Below are 26,874 nucleotides of genomic sequence, written 5' to 3' on the forward strand. Positions count from 1 at the left end.
AGATGTAGCTCCTACATTACCACTAACAGCACTGTCATGCCTCGTTTCACAAAGTCATGCTAGCTGTGGCAGATATGCTGTTGACACTGGACTGATCCTCACTTTCAGCAGCTACCACTTGAGTGCCACGTGCAATTTGTGAGGTTTTCAATGTTTCTAGACCAATTATAGTTTGAATAAGGCCTCAAAGTACTTCCCTGCTGTAGTGACTTATTTCACCTTGTAGGCTCCCTGTACACCATGGTAATGTGGATGTGGCATGTGCAAGGTCATTAATTGATCTATTTAAGTATCAATATGTGCAGAATGTTGATGTTTCCTACGTTTTTGACTCATAGTATCCTGTTTCAATGCTATACATATATGTCTTCATTGTATAAATCAAACTATCAAGTTTTACATTCATGGTAATCTGCTTTGCTGAAAGGGTATTTGCAAGTTTGTTTTGAAAACAAATGTAAAGCTTTTGGGGTTGTCGGTTTCTGATTGACAACGTTGATATCTTTTTGTCTTAAGCATTGATGCCTCCAAAGATTTAGACATTTTCATCATGAATAGTAGTTCCCAGATTTTCTTGGGATTGTGTGTTGGCAACATGGTGAGTGTGAGCTCCACACCTTCCCCAAAGTTGTCTTGGCCTCACTACAGGTTCCTGTGTAACACTGTGTGCCTCTTTCACAAACATATTGTACTGACTGTGAATGCTCTGTGACTCTGTGACTCCGGGATTCAGCTTGGAGTACTGTGTCCTGGCCATCAAGATCAATTGATTCATTAAGGTGCATGTGAGATTCCTCGTGTCCCTTGGCTTTTGACACATCACTTCATTCAGCACAGATATATGTTAAAAAAAATTGCTTCTAGATTCATGTTTGGACTTTTGTTAAATTGGTTATATTATGTTTTGTTTTGTAGCCAAATAAATTTGTTTTTCTTAACATCAAGCCAATGTGTTTTCACTGGATCTACCACAATTCTCTATGAAAATGCACTCCTTTCTTATGTTACATAAATATTCAAAGTCCTTTCTGTATATACATTCACGAAGTGTAAAGGTTATGTAAATGTATATTTCCTTGGACAAAGCCTAACCACGTATATTTTTAAAGTAACAATGCTATGTTAAACTTACCTTGAGAGGTTCCTAGAATGTCAGATGTATCAATTGTACTGAATCCGGTGGGGGATAGTAGAAGGGCCTCTCTACTAGTAACTAAGGCCTCACTTAGCCAGTTTGGAAACTTCTCTTACGTTTTTGATCTGGGATCATACCATCATTTCCAGATTTCCTCAATGGATCTCTGCGTCACTCCAACAGAGTTGATTTTCCCCTAAATTGCTTCCCATATTTTTGTGGGCATCAGGCACGGTGAGGGATGATTTTCCAAAGAGTTCATCATGGTGACCGACACACTCCTTTTCTTAATATCTCCAGTTCTGTTTCAGAGAAACTAATTTTGCATTTCTGGGCCACAGCCTCCTTAACTGTGTCCTTTCTTGTCCTTTGTATTGTCTTTTTGGAAGGATGCACACACACATGTAGATATTCTTTGGATACTGTCCACAGTATCCAGCATTCACAGTCTACTCTTTCCTACTGAAAAACACTTGTTGGTTGTATAGTCATAAGGCAATGCAAAAGTTTGCCAGCTAGCTAATTGCAACCAGATTTATAGTTTAGAAAATTGCAGAATGCGATTACCTAAATAGCATGCCAATCAAATGATTGTTCATTATTTTACCCACAACTACTGTTGACCATTCCAAATAGCGATTTTCTAAATGCAATATCACACAATTAGAAAATCGCTAATTGGATATTTCGTACATTTTGAAAGTTAAATTAAGTAGACCTTGTTCTATGGTACAGATGGCCCTTAGCATAGCTTTGATTTTTGTCCAGATTATTTTGGATTAGGATGAGCTACAGAACTTCAGTATGATGGACGTCAAGTCAAGTATCGATATGAAAGCAACGGCAATTATTAACAGCAGCATGTCTTCAGCTCACAGCTTTAAATTAAGTAATGGCAGTGCTTGAATACTGCTGACCTTTGGAGAGTTTCTTAATTTTGCCCAGGAATACATTGCCAGCAAAAAATTAGGTCTGGGTATAAGGGACATCTTTGTCCAGTGCCCCTTTTAACCTTAATAGAATCATATATAAAATCCTTTCCAGTTTATCCTTGCTGTGGGGTCTAAGAATAGCTATTGAGCCATCTTCACACAAGTTGTTCACAGACCAAATCTTTTCAAAGTTCGAAGTAAATAAACCCATTCCATTTAATCAAACATATTCACAGCGTCAGAAGAGAAGGTCGGGTTTTCTTCTTGGTCAAGCCGAGCTTGCCACAGTAAATGCACCAGCGTCCACGAATGATTTCTTGATGAACAGTTAGAGAAGAACCCAACTTGGATCCTAAGCACTAGCAAAGGGATGGCTTGGTTCAGTAGTGTCACGTATATTTTTGCCAGAACTTTTATATGCACTTGGGGAGGGGTGTAGGTCGGTCATTTACACAATATAATGTATCTTTTCCAAGGTTAAGGTTTGTCCGGGTATAAAAAGTCTTCTAGAGAGTCAGTTGTATTTTAAATATTGTCTAGCAGTAGCACGAATGGACGTGATTTAATAATTTTATTGATTTTCTAATGACTCAAAATGAATTGAAATCAAAACAACGTGAATTACATTGATGAATTAAAGCGTAAAACTATACGGCTAGGCGTTTATTTCAGTACTAATAGTGAAGTAAGGCTGTGATGTCGGTGAGGTAAGAGTATGAATTTTAATCCCCGCTTTAACACGGTACCCTCGATATTAGATTGGTATGAATATGTTGGACGGCACCGTCCTTGATCAATCCGACTTGACATGTCCAAATCATGTTATCACCATTAAAGCATGTCGGGAGGGCAGCATGTGTGCTTTCTGGAAGAGGATTAATAAATTATCTCCACCTGGTAAAATCGTGCATTTATCAATAATGTATATCTAAACCTCAGACACTGCTGCTTTTCAAGCAGCCTCGTTATCCTCAACATGTTCAGCCAATATGAAATCTTACCTCCAAAATCTGCTACCACAGCATGGCCATCTTCATAGAGCAGGATATTGTGGCTGTGAAAAAATAAAGGGTACAATTTAAACAGGAGGACCATTAACTCCTATCATGCACTGAAGCCGCATCAAAGAATTTGCCCTTCACATATTAACATTTCTGCATTTACACTTCAATATGTTTTCTAGCGCGGTTCCCAGAACTTAATTGATTTTTAAACTACATTGCTAATTGCACCATACAATCGACACTAAAGAATACAAATTGCACACATTAGCAGATTTGTTTTTCAAAGTTTCAGGCCAATGAGGGTGTCATTTTGGAACAAGACAATTAGAAGGAATGGAACTACAAGACGTCAGTGTGTTTTGAGTAATACGCACAGTCATCAGCATGAGGAACAAAAAAATGCTAAAAAAAACAGCTGAGCCCACGCTACAGATGTCCAAGGAATTCACATTAAGTTTCAATGCATGAAGTTGGTTTCATGTGAGTGTGTTGTTTGCGCAGTTCATTAATGCTAGGCCTGATAGTTTCAAAGCACTGGCAGAAATCTAGTACTTTGCAAACATGCAGTGATAACCCCCGCACTTGGACCACTCCAGACCTTGAGTAGCTTTCAGCTTGGATAAAGAAATTTTACACTTGAGTCATGTTATCTTGTGATAAACACATTGCCGCATTTTATTCTTGCATGCACGATCCCAATCCAATGACGGGTTCATAAATCATTGTCATGATGGGTCATAAATCAAGCGATGGTGTCATAAATCAGTGTGACATACGGGCCATAAATCGAAAGACAATGTCATAAATCACAGTGACATCATCGATCATTGTGACAGGACCATAAATCATCTGCAATTGACTGGTCATAACGTACATGTCAGACAGGTTATAAATCATTGTTGTTATACGTTCTTTTATTATTACGCCTGCCTGTTGTTCGTGCAATCATACCTGCCGCTGTTTGGGGGTTAGCAGTTCTAAGTTGGTTTGTTTCCATTTATTGTGGGGGAGAGGGTAGCTACTTTTTGGTGTTTAAGCTTAGCTCTCTAGCTTGTCTGTGTGTTTTGTGCCCGTCCATCCGTCCGTGAGGTCTGGGCTGCGAGTTCCATGCTCTGCTTACTCCCATCTGTCGGGCTGGCTCACCCTGCAGTAGGGCATTCCCAAGTGAGTGGCCTTCTTTTTTGACACACCACCTTGTCGCTGAGCCTCCTTAAACAACCAAATGTCTCCTTCCTAACTGCCATGCCCCGCTTAGGAGGCTTATGTCTCCAGGAGGCTCCCCCCTTTTCTTCCTTTCCTTTTTCTGTTTTTTTTATTTTTCATAAGCAGCCCATCATTGCCATGGGTACCCACAAATTAGCCCACAAAACAGCCATCCCTTCTTCTGACAGGTGTACCCCCCGCATGGAATTCAGTTCTGGCCGGCTCACGTGTATCAAACTCAGCCTGCTACTTTCCAGGCCATTCGTTTTGCAGAACTTGGCCACCGTTATATTCAACTTCCTCCTGGAATAGTAAACTGCTCAGTTGCACACTATGCCGTGCCACTTGGTCCTGGGGATGATCTCTGACCAGCTTAAGGAGGCACTGCCAAATGCTCTTGCTGCCTCAGTCAGCCCTAGTCGCATGACATGCATGAGGTCTTTCCTCCCCAACTGCGCAAGATCATTGCCCCCCCAAGTGTATTCTTAAAATGTCAGGGGGTCGGGAAGTGAATACCCTAAACCTGTCCAATGTTGCTGACAGTTGAGTCTATCTTATCTCCAGGTACCCCCACCATCAGATGCTTGTGGCAGTCGCCCTCTTGCCTGTCTGTTGCCACCATGGGTCCACCATGACTGCATCCTGCAAATGAATGAATGACCGACTACCCCGACTGTCCTAGGCCAGGGCCCTGTTAAAATCACATGCAAAATAACATCCACAGCCGTCAGCATCATCCAAACTATTCCCTGGGTTAAAGTTACAGTAGCTGAGGACTAACATAAGATTTATAAGTATTGGAACATCATCTGCCCACCTTCCTTATTTTTTCATCAGGTAACTCATGCTGTGAAGCCATCGTGGCTGCCCCAATCTTGACAGAGTGGGACCCGAAAGTGGATGGGAGAGGCCTGCCCGACTCAGAGCCTGGTGCATGATTGCTGTGAATTGAAACCTACTCAGCAGTTCTCCATTAGCGTGCATAAAGAGTGGGCCCAGGCTCGCTGCAAAGTAAATGTTGAGCCAGAAAATAGGGCAATATCTTCGGTCTTCAATGCTTTACAGCTTCACCCAGGCTCCTTTTGCCATTTGGTCTGTCTTGGAACTCCTAAGCAGCAGTTCCATACTTTCCCCATTTGATCTGACAATCTCCCTCTGTATGCACAGGGAGTTTGTACCCCTGTTGGCCGGAGGCACAAGCTCGCTTACTCTGAATGCCCCAAAGAAGGCCAATGTGAAGGCTGCTCTTAAGAGGGTGAACTCAAATGCGTTATCAACCACACCCCTTAGAGACTCCACCATCTTGGTCAGTTTTTCAAAATCAATCAGGCCCCTAGAATCCTGTTTCCTCCCCTCTAAACGCTTCCACCTTTTCATGGCTATCTTGTTGTAGTGTGAAGCAGTTGGGTCGCTGCCCGCCTTCAACTTAGAAAAATAAGCAACCACTGACATGTGGGCCTATGCCCAGGATTTAGACTTCTTCTGCCTGAAAGTCCATTCAGTAAATCACTCCACCCCCTTTGCTGTGTCCTCTGGGTCCCTAAATGATTGCAGACACCCCACCTGTGTGATGGAGTCCGCATATTTCTTGCACCGCTTTGCCATATTGGGTGTAAGGGCTTGTTTGATCAGAAATGACTGGTCTGTTCCCCCACCTGTGTGACGGTGTCCACATATTTCTTGCACCGCTTTGCCATATTAGGTGTAAGGGCTTGTTTGATCAGGGATGACTGGTCTGTTCTGCCAGGTCCCACAGATCTTCTAGAAGAAACCTCATCCCTTGCTGTGCATGTGGTGCTAGCCTTCTGAACCTGGTCATCTGGGAACAAGAGAGTGCACCTGCCAATGAGTTCCTCTCTCCCGGGACATGACATGCCCTGATGTTGAGGTTCCCCATTAACTGCAAACTCACGAGTTGCCTCAACAATCTTAGGCCCTCATTCTGACCTTGGCGGGCGGCGGAGGCCGACCGCCAAAGTCCCGCCGTCAGGTTACCGTTCCGCGGTCGAAAGACCGCGGCGGTAATTCTGACTTTCCCGCTGGGCTGGCGGGCGGTCGCCTTCAGACCGCCAGCCAGCCCAGCGGGAAAGAGGCTTCCACGATGAAGCCGGCTCGGAATCGAGCCGGCGGAGTGGAAGCTGTGCGACGGGTGCAGTTGCACCCGTCGCGTATTTCACTGTCTGCGCAGCAGACAGTGAAATACATTTAGGGGCCCTCTTACGGGGGCCCCTGCAATGCCCATGCCAGTGGCATGGGCACTGCAGGGGCCCCCAGGGGCCCCGCGACCCCCCCTACCGCCATCCGGATCTCGGCGGTCCGACCGCCGGGATCTGGATGGCGGTAGGGGGGGTCGGAATCCCCGCGGCGGTGCAGCAAGCTGCGCCGCCGCGGAGGATTCAATGGGGCCGCGGTACACTGGCGGGACCCCGCCAGTGGTGCCGGTCCGACCGCGGCTTTACCGCCGCGGTCGGAATCCCCATTGGAGCACCGCCGGCCTGTCGGCGGTGCTCCCGCGGTCCTCCGCCCTGGCGGTCAAAGACCGCCAGGGTCAGAATGACCACCTTAGTGTGTCTGGACAGCTAGCTGTTCCCTTATTTATTTCCTGCACCACTCCATTGTTGTCAGACCACAGAGTAATTTTCTTGACTTTCAGCCTGCTACCCCAAACTGTCAGAGCAACCACTATGACGAACAACTCGAGGAAGGTTATGTTCCATGGTATTTTCAGCTCGTGCCATCTCCTGGGCCAATGCTTTGTGCACCACTCGGTCCTGAGTATTGCTCGAAGCAGTGACTGCCTGTTGTGTCAGTGAAAAGGGCTAACTGTTTTGATGAAAACCAAATTTGTAGTAGGACCCACTATCTTGTTCCCCAACAAGCTCCTGGAAAGCCTTCAGTGTGTCCTTGCACTCCTGCATTTCTGCCTTCCCCACAAATGGGAAACCAGCCAGATAGTGGAGTTTGCCCCATTTTGGGTGCTGCTGATGTAGTGCCCATTCCAGGAATGTGCTGAACTTATCAAATAAACACAGGCTATGAAACAACCCACCTGCATTGCTTTGTCAACATAAATCTTGCCATTGTGTTGAAAATCCAGTAAGTGGGAACTGTTTGGGTGCACAGGTAGAATTCTGAAAGCAGACTCGATGTTAGCCTTCACCATGAGAGACACCCTCCCTTCTGCCTTAAACATGTCTATAGCCTCTTGAACTATAGCCCACTGTGCAAGCCTCAAGGTTGATCCCATCTTTGACTGATGTTGCTTCAGGGAAAGAGAGGCGGTGGATGAGTTTAACTAATCTGTCCTACTTCCTTTTTGGGTACTCTCCCAAAGGTGAAATTACCAGGCCTTTAGGAAATGGGGGGGGGTTTGGAGGGGAGGGCCCTCAATGCGACCCAGCTTTCTTTCCTTTTTGATTTTTGTATGGACCACATGTGGGTGCTCCAGGGCCGATTTCAGGTACTTCCCACCACCCACTGTGATGAAGCCCTCAACAGGGATTGTAAACCCTTCTTCAAAACCCTTCTCTAACAATCTAGCGTCCTCCTTATTGGTGTACTCATTGGCCAGCCTTCTCAAAACATGTGTATTTATAGGGGACCAGGCTTGCTGAACTTGTTTCCATCCTCTAAGATCCCCTACAAGGCTCCTGCTTATACGAGTGCTTCTTTTTCTTTTCTCTCTTTTCAGAACCATGTTTGACAACAAACTGAAGCCGGGTGATTGCTCCCACAAGCTGAGCAGATATGACAGAATTTGCATGCAGCCTCATTAACGATCCTTGGTGTCATATTTCCAGCAAACTACTGGCAGGCCCTTGTCATTGGGAATGCCTGTGCACTTGTCTATGCCTATCATGCTTGTTATTAAATTGGGAGGAATGAAAGGGCTGCTCGCCCTTACCTGCCCATGCTTTGATCTCCTTGGCTATCATCATTTTGTGTATGTAACCCAAAATGTCTTCTGCATTCTATTCCATGTCGGGTGTCCTGCATTTTAGGTCTGAATCCTTTATCATATTCCAACCACGCATTGTCTAGAAATTGCCTGTGTGTCTCATGTCCTGTTATTCATTTAGCTGTAAATCTGCAGTGCAATGGGGATTTTCTCAACTATGATGCATGCCATTATCCTGAATGCATCTAATTCTTCTCTCACCTTTCTTCCTCTTTTTTATTGTATACAGTCCTCCTTTTTATTGTATACATTCAGGTATAGGCCCTCCATCTTAATTTTCCAATAATGTAAAAATTTCAATATACTCCCTCCTCCACATCCTCTCTTTGACCACCAGGGGGATGAGGTCTGCTAGCCCTGCTGCTTTAGCTATCATGGAGGGATGTCATAGAGATGGCCTTGCGTGAGCCTCTGGTGCCTGCCCCTCTGTTCCCATGCTTCTCCTGAACTGCATGGTAATGACTCCCCCATGCTGCAGCCAGTGAGGATGAATGACCCCATATGTGTCTCTCTGTCTCCTCCCCAATACCCATTACCCCTTGCCCCTGCTCTGAGGTATGGGTAGGCAAATGACTTCAAACGTGCTTTTACTCTTTCGCTGATATGCTCACCGTCTGTTGTCTTTCTACTGGCATTGCCCATGGGAGCCTCCATTGCCGGGCTGGCAGCAGATCTGCCCACAATACCCCGACCTGCTGGCTTCTTTTTTCAGCACCTTGTGTGCTTGTCTTTGTCACATTTTGGCCTGGACACTCTTCTGCATTGGTGGGGGTCCAGTCCGCGTCTCCCAAGTTGTCTGCGGATGTGTTGTTGCCTATCAAGATCATCTTGTGGCTCCTCATCCAGCCTGTGACACAACCACTTCATGTCTTTTCCATGCTTCTCTGCGGCCACCGCAGCCTCTGCAATATTTCCATCTCATCTGGGTGTTCACTCAGATCCTGATCGTCCATGACGTGCCTTGAAATTGGGGTGCTTGATGTGAAGATTTAACTATTGTTAGCAAATTGTAGCTTTTTTTTTGTAGTTGAGAAAGTTTTGATATCAATCAAACTGATAATGTCTGGTTGACTCTTCTGAAGCTCAAAACCTATGATCTGTAGATGTCTGTGCTATTTATTTTTTATTTTATTTATCTTGCTGCTTGGGAAACAGGCCCACCACCCCTTCAAGATCACTTCCCCTTTAAGATCACACTCCACACAGAAGGGGCACGCCTGCTGGATCCTCCTACAATGTTCGGAAGATGAGAGTCGCGTCGCACCTGACCGGTGCAGTCCTTGGCCCCAGATCTCCCACTGGAGATGCAGTGCTCAGGTAGATCCCCCCCATCGTCAGTTTCAATGTTTAATTAAACTTTTAATTTTGATGTACAGGGACGGATTTCACACCGCATGGCCTGCGGTAGGGTTTGGGGCAACGGTGCTCCAGGCTGAGCAGGGGAGAGTCGCGTCACCTCTCAACTAAGTGGTCCTCTGCCCACTGTCAACTGCTACGAAACTTTACACATGATGCGCTCGCTGGTCCTTTTTTTTTTAATCCGGGGGGGCCAGGGTCATGTCGCCTCCTTGGCAGTGGTCTTCTGCTCCCTCAGCCCTGTGTGTACACAGGCGCCATGCTGTGCAGCACCTCTGGGGCAAAGTTGCGTCACCCCAACTACGCAGTTCCCTGCCCTCAAGACCTCAAAAAAACTGGCACGTGTAGCGTCTTGGTATCCTAGCGAGGTCAGATTGTGTCTCCCCGACCGGGCAGTCCTCTGCCCTTAGGCCCTCAGAAACAAATTGGTGCGTGTAGCATCCTGGTGCCCTTCAAGGGCAGAATCACATTGCCTTAACCTAGCAGTCCTCTGGCCTCCAGCTGTCCAGAAAATTGGCATGTGTAGCACCTTCGGTCAATTCCTGTGATGTCTGGGGTGCAGCCTCAAGGATGATCTGCAGCTGCTTGAGTTGTGCTACCAACAACAGCATGTGAGGTAACACAGCCCGCCAACCAGCAGAGTAGCGTCGCCTCACCAGGGAGGTCCTCTGCCGTCAAGCCCCCTGGCAGAGATGAAAACAATTCAGATCATTCTCTTCCCAGTGTACTGTTCTACTCCGGGCCTGGAATGACAGTGTTGCATTGCTTCGATCTCACTCCAACATCCACAGCTCTTCCTGACCACTGTGCTGCCCCTGTCTCCACGTGTGTAATCCTGGAATTAGAGGAGGGCAGCGTGCATGGCCTCATATGTACCTCAACCTACCCTTGCAGGATGCTTACCTACTTCCTCCATTGGGGGTTTTAAACAATACCTGGATCCTCATTAGCCCTCCCTTTCTTGGCAACCTTGGCGTGCTCAATACTCCTGCTAGGGTGGGCGTAGAGTGTATCGATCCCCTTTGACGAAACCTCTTGGGTTGCTCTAAAACGGGCTAAACCAGTTCTTGCGGGTCCCCAGCGGATGTTAAGGTGCTGCCCTCAAGGAACCCTTCAGAAATGGCCTCTGCTAATACATTATATTTAATGTTAGCAATTACAAAGTGTAAAGCTACAAAATGTTCTGCATATTGTCCACATAGTACCTCCTGGCTTAAGAGCAGTCAAACAGATCTGGGAGAACAGTAACTCAGCTAACATGACACATTACAGGAAAATCAAGTGTTCCTGCTTGCAACTGTAAATTCGGAATGCAATACTTCTGTGGATTTACATAATACATTTTAACTTCTCCCACCAAAGGCAGCTTAACATTATATGGCTCTGTAGTTTACTTAATCTTTGAGAGCAATTTCTGGCATTACACAACAACCCACATGTTAGATAAAGGGAAACAATGTAAGCTCTACCATAAATGTCATCAACTGTTAGTTCAAAGGCTTCACACAAAGCCAATGTCAAATTAGGGTATTTGGTTGTATGGCTAACCTGAACAGTTAGTGTTGTGGTTTGTTGGTGTGGGTGATCTAAGAGGGAGACTAAAGATCAGTGTCTGAAATGTATGAAATGGGCAGTGGGCAAGCAATGGGTGAACAAGATGGAGAGGTTTACAAAATGGCTGCCAAATATTCAACAAGTTATACTTGTATCCTATTTATCTGTTTTGCTTGCTGATGAGGATTTGGGATGCCTACATTTTTGCAGATGTAAGCAGGTCTGTGTCTTATGACAAGATCTGTTATTCACAGTCAAAATTTGCTGTACAACTCACAGCAAACCGACCAGTACTGCCCATATACTCAGCATGAAAATATCTCATGGGAGGATGGTGGATGAAGAAGTACAGAGCAGAACTTTCTACAAACAATATATGTGAGTAACTTGATATATATTATGCACCATTACACTTGTGACATACAGCTTTAACAAATGCAAGCTCTCTGTCAACATTGAGCAATACACAAAGGACCAATCGAGCAAGAATGTAGAAACCGTACACTAGTGGACAGTGGTGGAACAAGTGCACAAGAACAAAAAGAGCAGTGGTGGGCATGCTCATTGCCATGAGCTGAGGTTACACTCAATTAAAGGCATTTAAAAAAAGGCAACAAAACCAAACTGTCAGGAACATGGATGACTACTACATGAAACACAATAGCACTGTTGACCGAAGACAGAACAATAGATTGGCTGAATACAGTCCGCTCAGATACTATAACCATTCAGAGATACAGCAACTTATAAGGTAAAATGTCTATGGGTTTAAACAATACTACTGAAAGTGATACCACTTTTCACACACTAGGAGATGTTTACCACACATTTGGGATTTTCAAACTCAGTTAAAGTACTAGGAACGTGGTAAAATAGAAAAATAAGAGCATATAAATGTTATTTTGCCTATAAAAGAGGACATAATAATGAGGTCTAAGCAACTGTTATCACTGATGTCATTGTGGTTGGGTTTAGTGTTGTGTAATGTGATAAAACATTGCATATGTTTTGAGATAGGTTACCAGCTTTGCTAATTGTAAAGCAGGAAAGATTTTGTAAAAAAAAGCAAAAAAATTGGGCTGTAGTAGGAAGCACCACACACTGGGCAGTTCAGTAAGTATTTCTCTCTACCTCCAATGGCGTATTGTGCCATGATAAGCTGTGCATTTCCCCTTCCCATTTCAAGGATGAGAGACACGTAGCAGGGAAGGGGGATGATACAGATTGATGGGAGATACATATTGTGTTTTCCAACTGTCTTTCAGGGCTACAATGTGTTATTTTGTGCTAGAAGTCCCGAGTAACAGTGTGAAAATGGAGTTCATGGCTCTCCCCTTATCCTCCTTTGATCACTTTGAACCACCATCTGACATAATAACTCTCAGTCAAATATCTTCTGACACATTTAATCTTTTTTATATTTCACCCCATTACAACACACACATCATTGTTCACATCTCTAATGTGATCTGTCTCACTCAAACACACACATACCAGAGCATCATTAGCATCCAAGACATCCACAACAAAAAAAGGACTGACTTTCTGTGAATTATTGTTTCATTCAAAAAGACTTTCCAAGTTACTTTTCCGACATACTGCAAAGACAGGTTATTGCTGATGTGCCTGGTGTCTCACTTCATCTAAACTGGATTGACCATCCAGCAAATGCTATTCATGTTGCTGTCTCTAGGCATCCAAAAAAACAAAACCTACTGCAGAAATTATATGATCATTCCAGAGTTTCCCATTAGATACCATCACACAAATTCTTATCTCACTCCTTTTCACTACCCCTGCTCTCATGAATGCATAGTGGCTGTAAGAATCTGCTCATTTGACTTCGAAAAAGATCAGTCCTAAAAGCTCTGCACCTTGCTTCACTCAGGAACCTAACACTAATAAACCACTAACAAGGTAGATATCCACAAACTTAAAAATTCTTGTCAAACATCTAAATCCCCAGATATGCTTGTAATCCACAAGCCAGCACATGGTACATGCAAAAAAACAGTTTGACTGACAAAGCTAGGCACTGCCTAGAAACTGTTCTCAAGGCATATTTTAAGCTGTCAGGCATTATTCTACCCAACCTATCAATACATATATACCACAATCATTACAACACTCAAATTAAATCAATAAATATTTCATTGTGGCAATGGACACCATCAGACATAACACTGACACATTATCTTACACTGTAAAATCTCCATAATGCATCACCATAATATTCTGTGTTATTCCTTCAATCTATAAATAATAATATGTGTGTGTGATTATATATAAAAAGAAGAGAGAACTCTGGGTAGTTCTCAAGTTTAGATGGAGAGCAGCTCCAATATAGGGCACCATACAACACCAGCAACACTCTAAATTTGCTCACAACAAATGTTTGCTTTTCTAGCAAAGTTTTAAGCATAGGAGTAGCACAGTGCCATTCATCATGAGCTAGAAAGGGACAAAGGGCCTCATTACAACTTGCAGTGACAGTCGGACTGCCTCACCCCATGCAGTCCGACTGTCACATGAAAACACTGGCGGTTGGACCAACAGAGGACCACTATCTCCACCAGGAATGTGGTTTCTGATGGGCTGATGGCTGTCAGACTCAGTGCCGCCATGGTAATTATGATTCCTGTTTCGGTCAGCCTTTCCAAGGCTATGACTATGCCTTGGAAAGGTTGGCATAAACACAGTGATGGGGGTCACAGGGGGCTCCTGCACTGACCATGGCATGGGCAGTGCAGCAGCCCCCCTGCCCACCACCCTCGGAATGTGCATTGTCTGCTTTGTACACAGTGCACATTCCAAGGGTACTGTATTGCTACGGAATTGGCCTCGGCTCCCTAAAGGGAACCAAGACCAATGTCGTAGCCCTGTTCCCACCAGTCTGACTGGTGGGAACATCGTAATATGATGTTCTTGCCAGTCAACCTGGTGGGAACATTGTAATACGACTAGGAGGGAAGCAGCTGGTATGACGGTTGCCTCCTTCCTCACATTTGGTCGTCTGTTTTCTGACTGCCAAACTCGTAATGAGGGCCTAAGTATTTTGCCATTTTTACAGCAAAGTCTTTAAGCATAGGATTAGCACAATGCCATCCACTTCTGAAAGGGTACTGTTTTAACTCATGCTGGATGCCCACATGGACCAGAATGCATGATTGCTTGCCTGTTATCTGGGTCTCTGGCTGGTATTTAACCTTTGTTTATACTTTATGGTTTTATATTTGTTTTGTTCATCAGTTCAGATGAGCTATATATGTAACTGCGTTATTTTGTAAATATTGTCATGTACTCATATAAGTCACTGTGCAAGAGAACAACTAGAGAACACTTTCCACTATGGCCCATCCTCCACATGTCAGAGGTATTTCAACACACTCTTGTTAGTATTGACTGGTATGATTAACAATAGCTCAGAGGAGAGTCCTCTCATGTATTTGAATACGTTGCCCCTAGTAGTGGTGTTCTTGACTTAGGAGCATTTCAACCGGCATGGCCCATTAACCCATTTCTGCTCTGAGTTTCAAAATGATTATGACACACTGAAACCATTTAAGTTCTTTTTCAGTATACTAGGAACTTTCACATTCTCTGTGAAATTATGAAAGTCTAAATTGTTGTGAAACATTATATGGATGTATCTATGGTATTTAAGCTTCTTTAAAAAAATAAATTTCCCCTGAACAGACTTGGCAATGGCATATTGCAGCATTTATAGTTGGAAATGCTTTACAGTGATTGTTATAATTAATCAGTTACATAGATGGCAATATGGCCCCTTCTGTCTTGAAAATGGTGCGACGACCTGAGGAGGAGAGTCTGTTTGCACTGTGCTTTAATCATAACCTTACAGATTTGGAGGACATTATACATATATATATATATATATATATATATATATATATATATATATATATATAATCTACCTAGTGCTGGTCGCCACTACGTAGTTATAGTTAGAACCTAGTTTCTGTAGAAAAATAGTTTTTTTACTTGCATATATCTTTGGTGCCTCTTGACAAATCTTCACGAAATTTTGCCAAAAAATTAGACGCTCACGTTAGCTGCTGCCCGGAAGGTTTTGAGGTGATCGTCAAGCGGGGGCTGAGAAAAAGGGGGTTCCCAAAATGCATCTTTACTATTCTTTTTTCCATAGGGAATTTGAGCACCGATAGTGCCTAAACCACTGGATATAATTACACCAAATTTGGCAAAAATGTAACTCTTGGTCCAGAAAGCAAACTTTTGGTGATTTGGTGTAAATCCGTTCAGTAGTTTTAGAGAAGTTAAAGGAAACTAAATTTGTATTTATAGTGACACGAAGGATTCACAACCCTGCTGATCTCGTGCTGAGATATGATTGGCTGCCAACCCTTCAAGAAGGAAGTGTTGGCAACCATCTTGGGACTCCGCTTCAGCCAAGTCCTGACTCCGCTTCAGCCAAGTCCCATGGATCTGCAGAAAATTTTAAAAAAACAAGAGCAGGCTCCCATGCTTGTTTTAACTGCAGGCCCGAGAGGGCCAGATTCTGGGGGTGTTTATATTTTGAATGCAGGAAGTCCCTCCGGTCCCTCTACAACCCTGGGGACCACCACCTCCCAGGGGCTAATGTTTTTGAAAATGTGTTGGGGGCACGGGGACCACCACCCCCCCATGGGCATTGATTATAAATCAAACTAGGGGGTCAGCCGAGTCCCCCCACAGACCTGGCGAACTTCACCTCCCTGGGACACATATTCAAATCAAATGTGGGGGGGGTGTTTGGCCCCCCACAGCCCCAGGGAATGCCACCTTCCTGGCATGCAAATATGCGAGCAGGGACAACATATGAAAACATTGCTCCCACAAGTAGAGAGCTGCTACGTGAAGCATCTCCCTGCTTGCAGGAGCAATGTCGGCTCCTGCAGGACACGGGGAGCTGGCTAGGACTGCAGGGCCTTCAGGCTCTCCCTTGCGGTCCTGTTACTATCTCTCTCTTCCATCTCATAATGGGATGGAAGAGAGAGAGAGAGATTGATATTGCAATGGTCTCTCCATAAAGTTACTTCAAAGTGTCACTGCAGCAAAATGATTGGTTCAGATGTTATACTTAGTTTTGAAGCACAGCAGCACAGAGTCACTTGTGGCCCACTGGTAAATCTCTTGGACTGTCAGTCGGTCTATAATTTCTTGTGTTTTGAATGCTTAACATTTGTAGTGATGGAACATTTACATCTTATTGTCATCACAATCTGTGGATTGAATTTCACAGTAACATCTGGGCACTGCAAAGTAAAAAGTCACCAGTGGCGTAGTGGCTAAGACACTCATGCACCCACTCACAGACCCTCACAGACCCACTCAGATGCTCATGCACACACTCACATACCTACTCAGACCCTCACATACCCACTTATGGGGCCACTCAGGCACTCGTGCACCCACTCACAGACCTACACAGACCCTCATGCACCCACTCAGACCCTCATGTACCCACTCAGACCCACTCAGACACTAACGCACCCACTCACATACACATTCAGACCCTGGTACACCCACTCACAGTCCCACTTAGAACATCACACATCCACTCAGAGAACCACTCAGACCCTCACACACCCACTTTCACACCCAGACAGACACTCTCACAACCAGAGACACCCTCTCACATCTATTCCCACACTCAGAGAGACAGACCCTTCGGCATGCACAGCACGGAGTTGGATGGTTATAGGGGGTTGGCTGCATGGCCTGGCCACAAGCCAGGCCCTGCTACGAACCCCTGCCACGTACGGTTGAAGGCTGTACATGACGGTGGTTGAATTAACTGAAACATACAGTTTACAGGGATGTTATGGTTAGGAAATAGAATTAAAAACACAGAGAAATTCACTGGAAAAAAAACCAAAGGTTGCAGGGATGTTATAGTTCTGAATTTACTCATAATGGAGAGGGGGCCCCTATGGCCTTGCCTTCCCGGTGCCTTAAAAAGTCCCTGGGGACCCCATTCCCCAGGACTGTGTTTTTTTTCTTCTATTTTGAATTTTCAAAGGGGAGGGCTGCGGCACAGCCCCTCTCCCCAGACTCATTAGGTCCTGGGGATCCCATTTCCCAGGGCCATATATATCACAAATGAGAGGGGGCGCATACCCCCGAGCCTCTTTAGGCCCTGGGGAACCCATCCCTTAGGGCAGTTTGTTTTATTTTAATGGGAAGAGGGGCATGTGGCCCCCTCCTTGAGCCTATTGAAGCCTGGGGACCCCATTCCGCAGGGCCATATATATTTTAAAGAGGAGGGGGGCATGTAACTCCCCTTTCCCCAAGACTCATTAGGTCCTAGAGAACCCATCACCAGGTCTTTTTGTTCAAAGGAGAGGAGGCAAGGAGCCCCCCTCCGCAAGCAAATATAGGCCCAGTGAGCCCACCCAGGGCAAAACTTACATAAAAGGGGAGGAGGGCCACCTTTCTGGCCCCATTTGGGCCTAGGCACCCCAATAATATAGGTAGGTGCCCTGGGGACCGAATCCCCCAGGGCTTATAATTTTATGAAAGGGGAGGGGGGCATGCGGCCCACTCCCTGTCTGTTTTTAGGCCCTTGGGATCCTATTCCCCAGGGCTATTTTTTTATTAAAGGGGAGAGGGCTGTATGGTCCCCTCCTCGAGCCTTATTAGGCCCTGGACACCTCATCCCCCAGGGCCTTTTTTTATTAAAATAAAGGGAGCTGCATGGCCCATCAAGTCTTTAAAAGGCCATGGGGACCCCATCCCTCAGGGCCTGTATTTAATATAGGTAGGTGCCCTGGTACCCATCCAGGGCACCACCATACACTAATCGGGGACCATGGGGGAGGCCCAGGGTCCAACGGCCCCAGCTGGCTTCCCGTAGGTTGCAGGAGCCAGCGTTGCCCCACCTGGATGGAGCAGCTACTTATGATGCTCCCTCTGAGTGGGAGCAATCTATTGATCAGTTTCCTTGACCTAATTGGTGCAGAAAAGGAAACAGATCAGAAGTCTGCTCTAAGTGGACGGGGGCATTTTTAAAAGCTCCAGCCCACTGGGAGCAGACTTGGGACCTGATTTAGATATTGGTGGATGAGCGAATCTGTCACAACGGTAACTGATATGACATCCTTTGAAATATAAATACCATAGGATGTAAAGGGATTTCGATTTTGGTGGTTGGGATATCCATCACCATTGTCACTGAGTAACTCATCCACCAATAACTAAATCAGGCCCTTAGTGTTTATTCCCATTGGGCGGAATATTTAAAAATACTCTTGCCAGGCAGGAGGAAACATAGGTTTCCCACCCCTTGCCTGTGCAGGCAGGAAAACCGATGTGTCCCGGGGTGGTCTCCCATGATATAGCTAGTGAAACGACCCCATGCATGGGATCCCACGGGGCCAGAGAAGGCTCAGGAAGGGTCCCCTTCCCTTTCTTTAAAAGGTAATTGGCCCCAGGGGTGGGCTTCCGAATCCTGTGACGGCTTGGGGTGTGTCCTTTAATTTAAAGGCACTTTTATGTTATGTGACATTCACATGCAATGGCTACAGTCTTCATTAGACCCTCGATACTTGTTTTTTGAGGAGAAGGAAATGACAATTGGTCAAGTTCTTGCTCATGCAGAGTCGGCTGGACCTCGCAAAATGAATGACAACAGGGGAAAGTGGCAGAGAATGAAGAATTACTGAGAGCATGATACCAATATTTACCAATTACACACTAATTCGTCGTTACTCAGAGGATTTACAAAGATCAACTAGTAATCTCTGTAATTTCCGCACCCACGACGTTCATGGGGCAAAAATAACATTTACCTCGCCAAGATACTCATGATAAGCCCCCAAAATAATTGTGTTTTGATTTACTTCTTTGTGACATTTTGTGTTTGATTTACAATATTTCCATAGCAATGCATAAATCATATTCTAAAATACAGTCATTTGGGAACATTTAACTTCAAATCTAAATCAAAGGTGAGGGATAGAATGTGCTTTCATTGTCACCTAGTAACCATGCTACGAAAATAAATTGGCAGCACATTAGAGAGAACATAAAGGCAATAGAATACGGGTTGTTGTTTTATATTAAAGTAGTTATACCATCATAATTTGTTAGGAATTCTAAAAATCTTACCACGTTAAACTTTATTGAAAATATCACCATGTGTGATTAGGACGCACACCATTTATTGAGATAACATATGACCACATATACATATGTAACCCAACTTGTATACATTAATACTTATCTAGCACGAAACCCACAACTGTTATTCCCTTGGATCACTGTGTTGACGTGGCTAACTTATGATTTTCTTTATACCCAACTAAACTATAAATGCACAATAATTGCAATACTCATAAATAATGGCCTTCTAATCCTACATACACGTGGCTATAAGTTAATTGTTGGTTAGAGTATAACAGATCTTAATGACCTGAAACTTGTGTGCTTCGTGTCAGCACCTCATATGGTCAAAGAATAAGTTAAGCTAAGGATTTCACCAAGTTCATTTACTCCATAGTCAAGATGCCATTGCACTTAGTGGATTGCATTAGTTGAAAGAAAAACTGATCGAATTCAGAAAATGTATACGAATCAATGGTTTTCTCTCGTGTACAGTAACCTCCTGGAACACATTGGTAATGTGTGTGCTCTCTTATGTTCCGAGTTGAGCAGATTGTGGGGGTTATTCTAACTTTGGAGGAGTGTTAATCCGTCCCAAAAGTGACGGTAAAGTGACGGATATACCACCAGCCGTATTACGAGTTCCATAGGATATAATGGACTCGTAATACGGCTGGTGGTAAATCCGTCACTTTTCCGTCACTTTTGGGACGGATTAACACCTCCTCCAAAGTTAGAATAACCCCCTGTGTCTCTTCTTGGGTAACTTTAGTATAGTCAGTCTGCTGAGTATCCCTCAATATCTGACTTTTTATTAAGATATTACAGAATAAAGATTTAGAAAAAGAGAAATTAGTAAACACAAAAAGTCAAATACTTCGTAATAAGTTGGGAAGACAAGCAACTATGAGTCAATCCTCATCCCTACTATTACAACTCCAAAGTTCCTGCTTAAAGCTATGCATACGTAAATGAAGTATTAAATACATACATCTGTTTACAAATTGAATTTAGCCCATACCTTGGCGCCGATTTCCTACCCTTCCTGCCTCTAATTTTGTAAATCGCAGATTCAGTCTCGACGTAGTATACACATCGACTACCACCAATATGTATATTCAGGTGTCTTGTGATCCATCCAGTGCCAAGTGAATACGAATCTAAGTTCTGTCATAGCTGTAAAGCATAATCCTTCTGGATTGGCTGGAATTTTAGTCCTTGATGTATAATTTGCTAACAATATAAAGGGTATAGTGAGAGTGATATCCGTATCCATGATCTCTGATAATTTCTTAGCTATAGCCTGCCAAACTTTTGTGAGCTCAATAGAAGTTTCAAACTTATGTATGCCATACGCATTCTTCATCAGCCACCTGGAACAGTTTGAATTTGCTCTCCATTTCCATGCATATAGTATACTCGGGGTACAATATAACCTATGAGCAGTTTTATAATGCTGAGTCAAAAGGCCGCAGCGGGTAGAAATTTACAACTTAAAGCAAACAGTGCTCTATCATCTTGACTGTAAATTGAATATTCAATACCTTGGCTCACACTTCAGGTAGCTGTGCCTTATAATTCACTAATTTAACACTGAAGATTGAACAAATGCTTTGCATAGTAGTTGTTTTAGTTCACTACGTACTTCTAGTAAATCAGTGGTGTCCATTTGGGTATCTGATTGCTTCAAATAATCTCTTAGTTGGAAATACTTATAAAATTACTCTCTGGGCAGCTGTTACTGCTCTAAAAGGCTACTGCATGTTCTGATTGAGTATGTAGATCATTCCAAGCTGTATGATACCACATTGCACCCACGTCTGAGCAGTAATAATGTGGGAGCCAAATCCCAATATTTTACTGTACTCAATATTTTGATCACCTCAAAATGTAACATCCACAGTCGAGCTCCTGCACCCTTGATCTTAGAATAAGAGTCACCACCCTGCTCAGCATTGGGTTCCCTCAGATAAACTTAGGAGAATAATAAAATAGTGACTGTGGACACTCAACAACTGAGTTCTAGATCTATGAATAGTTAAGAGGTCTTATTACAAAAACTCAAAAGAGGCAATATGGAGAAATGGAAAATATGTGCCATTAAGGCTCATATGCAGAGTACATAGTCAGACATAAGAATTAATATAAATCCCAATAAGCAACAAACATTTTAAGAGCAACAGGCACAGCTTCTGGAGAAATTGGGAAATCATCTAAAAATCAGACTTAGGGCCTGATTTAGAGTTTGGCGGATAAGGTTATTACACCACAAACATAACATATATCCTCTGCGCCATATTACGATCCCATTATCATATGGGAATAGTAATATGGCAGACGTAAGATCCGTCACGTTTGTGATAGAGTAACCAATCCGTCAAACTCTAAATCAGGCTCAGAGTCCTGTGAGGAAAATTAAGTCTCTGGCTCACCCCTAAAGCCAAGGGTTTTAATGCAAATTTTATGATAGGTATTAAGCAAAAACTGCTCCATCCAAAGAAAATATCCAATTCAATCACAGTGTACAGTGCACCAGGAAGGCTGTGGGGAGAGAAAAGATGCAGGGGGACATTGACTGGGAAAAGTAACGAGCAGGAGTAAGATGAACATAACACCAAAGCAGCATCTATTTTAATAGAATGGTATCTTTGCAAAAATGTGGCATAACTAAACTACATTAATAAACACACTTATAAACCTCCAAATGAAACAGTGTCAAATGCAACATTGGTCATTCATTTGTTAACACTTTAGTCACAATAAAAATCATTTGTATTAAAAAATAATTAATCACCCATAGTTGCACATTTAGAATTAGCTTTAAAATTAACATAAAATATTTCAGGCAATATCAGCTTTTTGCCATTAGACAGTATCTATACATTAATGGCATTAAGAGAACCTTTATCCACTGCTTATTTAATATCTTGGCATCTTCTAGGACCATAAACCTCACCCTTTTGTAATAATGTGTGTATACTGCTCAGTAACCAGTCAGAGGCCTCCTTTTCTTGACATAGTTCATATATGTTTGTCACTGTTTCTCTAAATTGATAAATAATCAATATGGCTAATCTCCTGCTTATACTTCCCCAATAATAGAGTTATAAGTCTAGTAATACCCAACCACCTTCAGGGTGTAGAATTCTGGGAAATGTCACTGCTTGTTACACTGTTTTAGATCCCCTCCCCCATAAATGCAGGTATGTATGCCTCTACCCACTCAAACAAGATAAAGTGGAATAGAGCAGAACAGGTATAAAAATGTTGGTAAAATATTAATTTCCCCAATTGCGTCTTCCAACTATTGTAATAGGTAATTGTAAGAAATTGGATGATTATTAGAAGGGTAAGCACTCTTCTCAAGTAATATTCACAATCCTTGGCAGGATGAATCACTAAAGTCACTAAAGTAGCCTGAGCTGACACCCTTGCAATGTGTGAATTATTAATGCAGTATTCAAATAGTAATAAAACATTAACACAATGCAAGAAAAATCCAAACAAATTTAGAAGAGTACTTTGCCACTGTAGTGAGTGGCACAGTGGGTGCTGCAGCCGGCTGGTGATATTGCAGGTCTTGGGTTCAACATGGGTTCAATGTGGCTACCATATGCCAGGGACTTACGTGAAATCTGGTGGTACATAATGGAAAATATTTGTTTTTCAACACTGCTGATCAGCAGGCAGAATAACTTTACAGAACTGGAAGGGCAAAAGACTGAGTTAGTGCAACTGAGATTGAGTCTGATCCATGGAGTGAGGATGAAGAGATTGAGTAGGCAAGTAATAAATTACAAACTACAAAACTCTCCACAGAGCAAGAATGCCTTACTGTAGATAGTACATGAGACTATGCAGGGTCAGCTTGAGTTGGGTAAAGAGATTTAGTACACAAAGAGTAAGCTGGAAAAAGTGAAGAGTAAGATGGCCCAATTTATGAGACACTTAGAATGCCTAGAAGGGACAGTCAGAGAAAATATGACTGTTTGTAAAAACAAGCACCATTAGAAAGACAAATATATATTTGGAGAACAGATCCTGAAGGTGTAACTTGAGCATTGTTGGAATCCCCGAGGGAACTCTAGGGAGAGCATACTAATTAACATTTTGACTTATTACATAAATGAGGAGGTCCTTACAACACAGGCAGAGCAACATCTGCAATCATAAGGACCCACTGAGTGTTCTTTCAGCTAAACCCAAAAAAATGTAAAGCCTTGTACAATACTGACCTGTATAGCAAGAAAAAGCTAAAACTGGGCTCTATTTTTAGGCAAAGCCAGATGCATCAGGTGAATGTTATTCTTAGTACTGGATGACTTAAACTATGTGGATGACCTAGTCTTGCTCTCCCACACACACCAGCTTATACAGGAAAAGCTGTCTTGCCTCAACATCTAATCACAGCAAGTGGACCTGAAGACAAACATGTGGAAATCAGAAGTCATGCAGCTGAACATCCCAGACCCTTCACCAATCAAGGTGGACAGAGAGGACATAGCCATGACTGAAGTGCCCAACTCCCAATGCAGAACTATCAGACATGATGGAGGGGCAGGTAGTGAAAAGAGTAGGCTAAACAAGACCAGGAATACCTTCAGGATGCTAAACAATGTGTGAAGGTCTTCTCAGTACAGCACTAACACCAAGCTGAGGCTTGACCAGAGCTGCGTTCTGTCTACACTCTTTATGGATCAGAATGCTGGCGGGTGAGGAAAACCAGCATCACCAAACTGTCAGCCTCCACACTAGTAACCTGAGAGAATCTAGTGCATTTTCTGGCCATGAACCATCTGTCACAAAGAACAGTTTACAAGATGCAAGCAAGAGAGCATGAATACCATCATTATGAGAAAAAGATGAAGATGGATAGTGTTAGTCTGGGCATCCTTGGTGTGGTCTCCCCTAACTTTTTGCCTCTGTTCCCCAGGTTGTTTATGTGTGCTGGACCCTGTTTTTGATACTCTGGGCACTTTACCACTGCTAACCAGTGCTAAAGTGCAGGTACTCCTATGTAAAATGTATGTATGATTGGCCATCCATGATTGACATATTTGATTTCCTAGTAAATCCCTGGCAGAGCGCATTATAGGTGCCCACGGCCTGTAATTCAAATGTTACTAGTGGGCCTGCAGCACTGGTTGTGCCACCCACATTAGTAGCCCAGTAAACATGACACAGACCTGACGCTGCAGTGTCTGTGTGTGGAGGTTTAACCCACTTGCCACGCCTAAACCTTCCCTTTTTATACATGTAAGGCACCCCTAAGGTGGGCCCTATGTAGCCACATGGGCAGTGTATGTTAAAGGTGGGACATGTGCTGGCATGTTTTACATGTTCAGATCTGCTATCCGGCGGTTTGATGAGAATCATATGAGTGTCAGGGCACAATATGTAGATTTCAGATCTTGGGCCATCACATGCGGAAGTATGAGCAGACAAACTTATAAGGTTTTTGATGTTACCTCGACAATAGGAGACTCGGAGGGATCAAACAGCTCTACGTTGGATGATACCCACTATGGTGGGATGCCTACAGCTTATAGGTCTGGGTGAGCTATAAATATTATGTCTATAAGTGTTCAAGAAAGATATCAGATTATTATGCTAGAGTGGAGAAGTATAGAACTACAAGTCACCTCTATAATCATTCTTTAAAGAAACCTTTGGAATTCGACAGCCCTGAAGAAGGTGTTTCTATGGGAACTCCATACACCGAAACACGCGTTTGCGTATCCAATCCATATTGTATATATTAGTGGCGAACATAATCCATATTAAACTTATGAGTCAGCACATGTTTGAACCCTATAATAACTGATTGTAAGTGTCTTCATATTGTACATAGAGTTAAAGTTTTAGCTGACTCTATACATATTAAAATCAATAAACTCAGAGATAATTTAGAGTCACCTTGGGATAGAATGCAGATCATTTAGTATCCATTGTTGTCATCATCAATTCCTATGTATGTTGTATTTAGGCCCCCCTATCCTTGGGGAGTGAGTGGTTTTGCATGTGTATGAGTCGGTATGATTGAAGTATTTTGAGGTGAGAGTGTGTAGTGTATTTCTGTTTTTCATGTTTCAGATGATAGGTGAGACTTCATCTTTGTATTTTTGTATTATTTTGTTCAACATACTTATGACTTTATAATATTTACGAAAATATGATAGACTTTATCTATGATAACAAAAAATTGATTGTATTTATGGTTAGATTTCAATAAAGTTAATTTTGTATATTTATAAATAAGGCTCGAGAGGTATGTATCAGTACACCTAAACTATATAGTTTGGTTTTGTACATTATATGTAAATAAGAGACTGTTGAGGTGGCCTATTGCTTGTTTATAGTAGATAATTTACATGTTTTAACAGTGAAAAGCTGCCAAATTCATTTTTCACTGTTGCAAGGCCTATCTCTCTCATAGGTTAACATGGGGGCTGCCTTTAAATATTCTTAAAATGCAGATTCCCTTTGAGAAGAGATACAATTATGGAGTTTGAGGCCTCTGAGCTTGCTTAAACAATTTTGTGACTCTGCCTCTTTGTGGAGTCCCTGTCTGGGTCAGTTTGACAGTTGGGCTGTTTGCACCTCTCTCTAGACAGTGACACAAAGGGAACTGGGGTGTACCCTGCATATCCTGATGAGCCATCTGTGCTAGGAGAGGAGGGAGGAGTGGTCACTCACACCTGAAAGGGTTGTGTCTGCTTTCACACAATGGAGTCTCCAACCCCCTGGTGTGTGTCTGGGGCCTGGACTAGGCAAGGCAGGATCTTGCAAACAAGAGAGACTTTGCTTTGAAGTTTACCAACTTCAAAGGCAGAAAGGGGTATAAGTATTGAACCCAAAACCCCTGCAAAGCAGATTACTTCAAGGATTCAAGAGGAACATCTGCCTGGAGAAGAGCTGAAGAGATGAGGAGAAGTGTTGGGCTATCCTGCAATTGCTGCTTCTGCCTGTGCAAGGAGACACAGACTGGACTTTGTTTTCCATTCCTGCTTGAGAGGTGTCTCTCCAAGGGCTTGGGGTAGAGCTTGCCTCCTGTTTTGAAGCCTCAGGGTTAGGAAAGGCTTCACCACCCAGTTCTGAGTCTTCCTGTTGTGGACTCTAGTTTGCCAGAGGGTACCATTCCAGCTCCTGGGACCCTAGAAGTGAATTTCTGGAGAAAACGTTGTCTAATGATGCAGGACGATGCCGTGATGCCCGGAACCGCAACGCCACCTGCCCCAGGTCTGTGGACCTCGCAGAAGTGCAACAACCCTTATGACCCTGTAGGCTTTGCGTCTTTGCAGCTGTTGATCTTGCTTTACTTCGCTGACTTCAGAGTGTCGTAAGTCCGACGTTCGTGACATCCGGCGCCATCGCAGCGCATGCGGCCCTGCAACGTCATTGGGACCCTGTGAGATTGCCCCACAGCATTGCGACCTTGCCGGACTTCATACCTGCTGGAACCAAGGGACAGACTTCACAACAGGCTTCACTTCACCTCCACCGCTCTGTAGTAAGGACCCGACATTGCTGCGCGACGCCTCTGCCCTTCTGCCCAGTAGCACTGGAACCAATGCTAAATCAGATCCAGCGACGCCTCGCTCCCCGACTTTG

At 43.6% G+C, this 26,874-nt stretch overlaps 1 protein-coding gene across 1 annotated transcript in view; it reads right to left on the reverse strand.

The window, feature by feature from the left end:
- TNNI3K (TNNI3 interacting kinase) overlaps window positions 1–26,874 on the reverse strand; it is a 2,589,932-nt gene that overhangs the window by 1,048,723 nt on the left and 1,514,335 nt on the right. Inside the window, exon 18 of the mRNA XM_069232439.1 lies at window positions 3,069–3,121. Coding sequence (XP_069088540.1) covers window positions 3,069–3,121 — 53 coding nt within the window. The remainder of the gene's footprint in view (window positions 1–3,068; window positions 3,122–26,874) is intronic.

This window comes from Pleurodeles waltl, chromosome 4_2, assembly GCF_031143425.1.
Source record: "Pleurodeles waltl isolate 20211129_DDA chromosome 4_2, aPleWal1.hap1.20221129, whole genome shotgun sequence".
NCBI classification, from domain to species: Eukaryota; Metazoa; Chordata; class Amphibia; order Caudata; family Salamandridae; genus Pleurodeles; species Pleurodeles waltl.